A 7,471-nucleotide genomic window follows, 5' to 3' on the forward strand; every position below is an offset into this window, starting at 1 on the left:
ACTTGCATTTCTAAATATTATAATTGACTAGGAAACTTATCATGAGCACTTGCAGACCATTCAACCAGATAATTATAAAGGATTCATTGACAACCTCTCATACTTAAATGGAATAAAAATGATTCAACCTAGAATGATATTATTAGGGGAAGGAGAACATAGATGTTATGATGTTGAATAATGTGTTTTGATGTCTCCAAATATGCTTTGAAGACTTGATGAACCTGTTGTAGTGTTTGTGTGTGTTGTCTAGTAGTTTTTGATTTGTTAATTACCTTATATTGATCCAAGCTCATTTGGCTCTTTATCTCTTTTAAAAGAAATGTTTTCTAAAAGTTGAGAAATTTTAGTCAGTTGTTTTTATAATCAACCAATTGAAAAAGTTGCTACTCAAAGGTATTGGGGCTAAAACAAGTTTTTCAACCTGTTGAATTGTCGAAACGACTGGTTGTTTGACACTTAGTGGTTTTCAAAATGTTTTGGAAAAGCTTTGTTTTATTTTGTATTTGCTGTCAAACTGAAACAACCATTTTATTTCGATAAAACAACTGGTTGTTTTATTTGAACCCTTAACATAAAAAATATTTCAATCAGTTGTTTTGTAAAACAATCAATTGTTTTTATAACAAATTTCACTAAGAGTTTGAAACTATTTTTATGATTCCAACTGCTTTTGATTTATGATCTAACGGTTTTAACCACTTGCTTAAGTCTATATAAAGGCAGTTTGATTATCTTTTAAAAAAAAACCTAAGATAAAGAGCTTATCAAAAATATTTTCAAGAGAATGAAGAGTTTTAGATCATCACTTGTGTGTGGAATGAGACTGGATTTTTGTATACTTTTGTACCACTATTTTGTAAAGCCTAGGTGTACTTTATTTCCTTCTTTTGAACACGGTAAATCTGTGTAATCTATGTAAATCAGTTTTAGAAAGACTTTCTGTAAATTGAGATGTTGCCAAGGAGTGTTGTGTGTTCTTGAGGGGTTCAAGATCAACATTCTTTGTGTGGTTTTGACTAAGAAGTGTTGTGTGTTCTTTAGGGGTTCAACATCAACATTCTTAGTGTGTTTTTGTAATCTAGTTTTGATTGCATAGTGAACTCTCAGTGGTTAGTTGAGGACTAGATGTAGCTCTTGGTTAAGAGTGAACCAATATAAACCTTTTTGTGTGAATCTCTCCATCCCTTCACTTATACACTGTTTTCGTCATTTTTCTTTCTCTGCTGGTATAAACAATCGGTTGAATTTCTGTAAAGAACTATAAAACTGAAATTTTATCTAGTTTAACAGAAAATCAATAGGTTGATTTTTCAGAACTTTTCACTCTACTTCCAAACATTGCGAAAATCTTGTGAAAACAATTCACCCCCTCTTGCTTTGGCCACACATTCTAACATATGACACTTGGGACTTGACATAATGTGTCAACCCGCACTCAACCCTCAACTTTAGCTCTTATCACTGGTCAAATACACAAACTATTAGTTGAGACTAAAAGACATTTTAAAGAAGTTAAAGAAATATATGAAAGTGATAATGCAACAACTATATGCTTACTTGAAGCAAATAAAAGGTATGTGTTATTGGAGAAGAGAATGGAGATTATACAAGAACAATTGACCATGGTGTTGAAACAACAAACTCGAGATAGTTGAACTGTGACTAGTTAAGTGCATCCTCACCATGCTAAATACTTTAGAAACCAACCTTTGAGTTGAACTTCAACCTCATTTTAAGGTAAATAAATTGTTATATGCTTTGATAACATGATTGACAATGTGCTCACTATCTACTTCTGAAAGTAAGAAAGACTGCTCCTAGTTAATCATAATGTATGGGAAATGGTTAAATTGAATTTGGATTTTGTATTATAGGATTGTCATTATTTATATTTATGTATCTATCTATCTATCTCTTTTCCTTCATGTCTTGCAACATTTCTTTTGTAAATATTAAAATTTTTACTTGAAAAGTTTAATTTAAATTTGGAAATGTTTTCTTCTGAAAATATTAAAATTTTAATTTGAAAAGTTTGATTTAAATTTGGAAATGCTTAATTTTTAATTTGGATTCTCTTAACACTTTGTAAAAACATTCAATTTTGATTTGGAAATGGGTAAACTGAATTTGGATTTTGACGTGCTTAACATGTACAAGAGTTATATTTGGAAATTGTGTAGTTCAATTTGTATTCTTCCAACCATATTATAAAAGTTTGGATTTAAATTTAGAAATGTATATAATATCAATTTATGAATATGATGGCAGAAGACTAAATTGGTTCTAGACCAATCCTCAAAGATTAAACAATCTAACTATATTTAGTCGCTAATTTTATTTATGTCGTGAGTCTAATTTGAGACTCAAAGGGTAGATTGTTATGGACCTTGCTACTGTGACAACAAAGATTGTAATAATTATAAAGATCATTCTCCTATTCTCTTTTATATGAAGTGTGATTCTTAGGTTTGATTTTCAAACATTTTAAGTTTTTTCTAAGATTTTGTAATATAGAACACAACTTAGGTTGATTCTCCCAAAGAACACATATTTGTTGTAAAAAAAATAGTAGGAAATTCACCACCTACCCTCCCTTTCTCCCCACCATAAGGCTTCCAATTTGTTCCAAGCTCCTTTGGCCGTTTTACCATCTCAAGTCTAACTTAGAATCTTCCTTCCTCGTGCTAGCTTGATGATATGCACTGCCTTGGCACACTTTTTCTTCCATGAAACAGAAACTTTAGGCATCCAGAATGCCATACAACGCCATCTGCTGCAGGATTCATTTGACAGCATTCCAGACCCTTCTTCATACTTGGTCCTAGCATCTAAACCAAGCTACTCCCTTTGACACTACCGTTTATCTCACAAAAACCTCATCCCCCAAAACAGATCCTGCACATAAAAACCAGCACCCATATACACCCCAAGGCTACCCGATACAGAACCAATAATCAGCTAAAGCCACATCCACCAACTTTTGGTATAAAATTTCTTGTTGCCTTAAAACACACCCGCCTCCAAGCCTCTCAATACTTGATCCTTCACACCTCCTCAAAGCCACTTGCTCTGAATTCTTTGTTCCCAATTGGCTTGGCTGATAAGAAGGTAGTGACCATGCTGCCCCAACTTTGTCATCGCAACTAATTCTGTTTTGGCTATGCACTCCAAGTACATGTTAAAAGTCTTCAATTACCCTACTATTTACACAGAGACTTTGGCACTTTTTCCTTCCTAAATTAGGGACCAAAGCCTACTCAAGCTTCTTTAGAGATACAACACAATCAACATCAAATTATGCCTTTCCTCCATCGTTACTGACTAATAAGGCAGCATCCTTGTGGCCTTGTAGAGTAGCTTCCTTAATTTGGCCATGAATTGCAGTTGTCACAGCTTTGTCTAATGCTCTCATTACCATACTCCAGAAGTTGGTTCATGTAGTGCTCAACCAAGCCTCACAACCAGAAGTTTTCCAAGACAGATCCTCCTTCTGCCAACTTGTTCACCATCTTCTACAAGACCTTATCACCTTCAGCTGCATCATACTTCAGCTACCACCACTAATTGAACCTACCCTGCCACTTCAAATCACCTCCAAAAAACCAATAAACTATGTACCTTTGAATCCACATCCACCCAGCAGGCATCGGTTCCTACCCCACCAGGTTATGTCGCTCCTTCTTCCACAAGGATCATTACCACCAGCAGTAGCACCATCGAACACAACGTCTTTTCTGTAGCTTTCACAACACCACTGCATAGCAAAACCACCTTTGGTGCCTCCTTCCTCTACAAGATAGTTAAACTCCTCCTGAAGCCCAATTACTTATGACTTCTGATACAAAGCATTGGGTTCAGTATCCAATCCACTTGGGAGTAATTAAAGGAAACTGACTTATGCTTCATCCCTAGCCAAGATTTGATTTGGGCTTTTTGAAAAATCTCTTCTGCATCTACAACTCCTTGCTTGAAAACAACTGAATTCCTATGATCCCAGATAGACTTGACTACTGTTGTCCAAACCCCTTTCCAAACCAAATTTTGACTATGGCTAACCTGGAACAGGTGAAAACTCTCAAAGTGGCTCTTCATGTCGTTATGTTGGACAAACAAGATACAAATCCATCTAAAGCACATAGACCAAAAACGTATGGCATAATTACACTCCAAGAAAAGGTGTTGACAATATTCTTCTTTAGCCTGACATAAATCACATAAGGTGGATGATGTCATCACCCCTCTCCTACTCAAGCACTCTCTAGTAGGTAGTCTATCCACCAGAACCCTCCATGTTGTGGTCACCACACTGGGGAAAGCTTTAGCCTTCCACAGATACTTGAATACATCAAGTTGAAGGCCTCTTCCATGTTTAGATAAGCATTCATAAGCGGAGTTCATTGAGAAACCTCCCGCCTCATCATTCCTCCACACATGAACATCGTTCTTATCTTTAATCAGATTGGCAGTGGAAAAGAGTATTACGAGCTCTGCTTCCAGCACAAATTCCCACTCAAATCTTGCACGCCTCCACCTTAGACTCCATCGCCACACCGACTCATCCGACTCATCATCCCTGGTTTAAAGACAGAGAAAACAATATGGGGAACTGTGTTTTAAAATTGGAATTTCTGACCCACACATCCTCCCAAAACTTTACTTTATCTCCGCGTCCTACTTTCCACCCAGTTTCTCTTAGAAACCATCCATCTCCTTCACCTTCCTTGCATGCTTTAAGGACGTCTTTCCACCACCATGATTGTAGTTTCACTGGTGTTTGCATATATTGTAGGTCCAAGCCATACTTCGCATCCAACAAATCCTTCCACCTCCCTTTCTCATCCGTTATATAACGTCATCTCCATTTAGCCAGAAGAGCAGAGTTAAATATTCGAATGTCTCTCAACCCCATACCACCCTCCTCTCTTGGTTTGCACACAACTTTCCAGTTGACCCAAGAGATTGGTTTGCTCTCCTTTCCTCAACCCCATAAAAAAATCTCCTTTGAATACTTGTGATGCTTTTACAAATCGTTACCGGCGCTCTAAACAGGGACATATAGTAAAGTGGTACAGACGTAAGGACAGATTTGATCAAGCAAATTCTCCCTGCCACAGATAAAAATCTCCCTTTTCCATACGTTGAGTCTTGCTTTTAACTTATTAAGCACAAGATCCCAAAACTTTTTCTTCCTTGGTTTTCCTCCCACTTCAAGATCCAAATAATTCAACGGTATTCCCATTTGGGCACAGTTCAAGATCTTAGTGTAACAAGCAAGGGAGTTTTTGTGGACATTGATGTCTGTTAGCTTTGACTTATGGAAATTAATCTTCAAGCCTGAAGCTAACTTAAACCTCCTAAGGATAGCCTTTAGGGTCACCACATTGGAAATGGAATCCTCACAGAAAAACACAATGTCATATGTAAACTGAAGGATGCTCAGCTCTACCTCTTTTCTACCAATCTTAACACCTGACTGCAGATTAGCCTTAACAGCTTGCCTTACTAAACCTGCCAGGTCTTCTGCAGCTACTTTGAAGAGGATAGGAGCTAGAGGGTCACCTTCCCTCAGACCTCTAGAAGGTTTAAATTCCTCCGTAGGGCTCCCGTTAATAACATATACAGTGGCACTTTCCATACAACCTCTCATCCAAGAGATCCACTTACTATGGAACCTCATCCTTTGTAGCATATCATAAAGGAAAACCCATCTGACCGAATCGTAGGCTTTCTCAAAATCCACCTTCAGACACAGGCCCCTCCTCTCACCCCTCCTTAGATCTTCTACCACTTCATTAGCCATGAGTACACTGTCAAGAATCCCTCTTTCCTATAGAAAAGCCGATTGACTTTCATCAATAACTGAGGGTAATATGTTCTTTATTCTTCCAGCCAACACCTTGGATATGATTTTGTATAGAACACCTACTAACGAGATGGGACGATACTGCTCAAGCCTTATAGGGTCCCTAACTTTGGGAACTAATGCTATGAAAGAAGCATTGCACCCCTTCGGGATAGCCCCTGTTTCATGAAAGAGAGCCATAGCTGCCATAAGGTCATTTTTTAGGAACTCCCAACTTTTCTTTATGAAGTTAAACTTGAACCCTTCAGGTCCAGGGCTCTTTGATCCTTCACATTGCCACACCGCGTCCTTTACTTCTTCCTTCGAAAATAGTGCTAAGAGACTCAGATTGTCTTCTTGAGATAAAGATTTAAACTCAACCAAGTCAAGTCTTACTCCAAGGTCTTTCGTTTCTTTAAATCTGTTTTCAAAGAGCTTCTTTGCTTCTGCACGAACTGAACAAGGTTCCTCGCACCATTGATTCCCCAACTCTACCTCTTTTACTTCATTTCTAAGGTGTCTCCATCTCAAAGACGAATGGAAAAATTTAGTGCAAGAGTCTCCATTCTTAAACCAGCTAGCTCTAGCTTTTTGACATAAAAGGGATTCCATCTTTTTCTCAGATTCCTTCAAGGCACTAGCTCAATCCTTTTCATCCTCACACTTTCCACTAAACCACCACTGCAAATTTGGCAGTCTAGGGTCTCTAATTCCTGCAATATCATCTTCTTAGAAGTCTCAATGTTACCGAAAACATCCCTATTCCATGACTTCAAATCACCCTTCAACCATTTCAGCTTCTTTTTAAACACTATAAACGCATTCCCTTGGGTTGGGTAAGAGGTCCATTTGTCCTTCACCATCCCAACGAAACCCTTTTCCATAAACCAGGCGTCAATAGATCTAAACGATTTAGGGCCCCAGTCCTTCACCATGGACTTCACCACAATAGCACAATGGTCAGAGACCTCCCTATGCTGCACATACTGCTTGCACATAGGCCATTTTACCATCCAGTCTTCAAAGAATAACACTCTGTCTAACATGCTCATTGCCTTACCACTTGAGTTGAACCAAGTAAAGCACTTACCTACAAGAGGTAATTCAATCAACAGATTTGTATCAATGAAATTATTAAAACCTGTCATCTCGCTTGCATGGTTGTCCGTCTTGCTTACACCTTTCCTTTCACTACGCTTTCTGATGGCGTTAAAGTCTCCAGAGAGACACCAAACTGTATCAATGGATGCCAATTTAATCGCAGACAACTTCCCCCACAAAGAATACTTATCTCTCAATGAGCAAGCAGCATAGATATTTACCACCACACACCTGCACTTTGATTTAATATGTTGTCCAAAAACTACAATAAACCTTTTCCCCATCACATGTGAATCGTAACAGAAAGCTTCTTTATGCCACATGGACAGTAAGCTTCCACTACCATTATCACCACCATAATGTAACCATCCCACATTGTTGTCCCCCCCATAAAGAAAAGCACCTTGCGTCTGAAAGCTCACTCAACTTTGCTTCTTGGATACAGACAAAATCTATTCCCTCACTAGCAAAATCTATTCCCTCACTTCCCCACAATCCTCTTATATTCAGATTTGCTATCAACAT

The 7,471-nt window shown here is 37.9% G+C and overlaps 1 protein-coding gene across 1 annotated transcript; it reads right to left on the bottom strand.

Annotated features, from left to right (window-relative positions):
* Window positions 1-6,474: 6,474 nt before the first annotated feature.
* LOC137838245 (uncharacterized) lies at window positions 6,475-7,471 on the bottom strand. Its single transcript, XM_068647497.1, has 2 exons — window positions 7,350-7,471; window positions 6,475-7,177 (listed from the first exon to the last, which is right to left on the bottom strand). Exons 1-2 carry the CDS (start codon window positions 7,469-7,471, stop codon window positions 6,475-6,477), a joined length of 825 nt encoding a protein of 274 aa, XP_068503598.1.

This window comes from Phaseolus vulgaris, chromosome 4 (genome assembly GCF_000499845.2).
Source record: "Phaseolus vulgaris cultivar G19833 chromosome 4, P. vulgaris v2.0, whole genome shotgun sequence".
Lineage (NCBI taxonomy): Eukaryota > Viridiplantae > Streptophyta > Magnoliopsida > Fabales > Fabaceae > Phaseolus > Phaseolus vulgaris.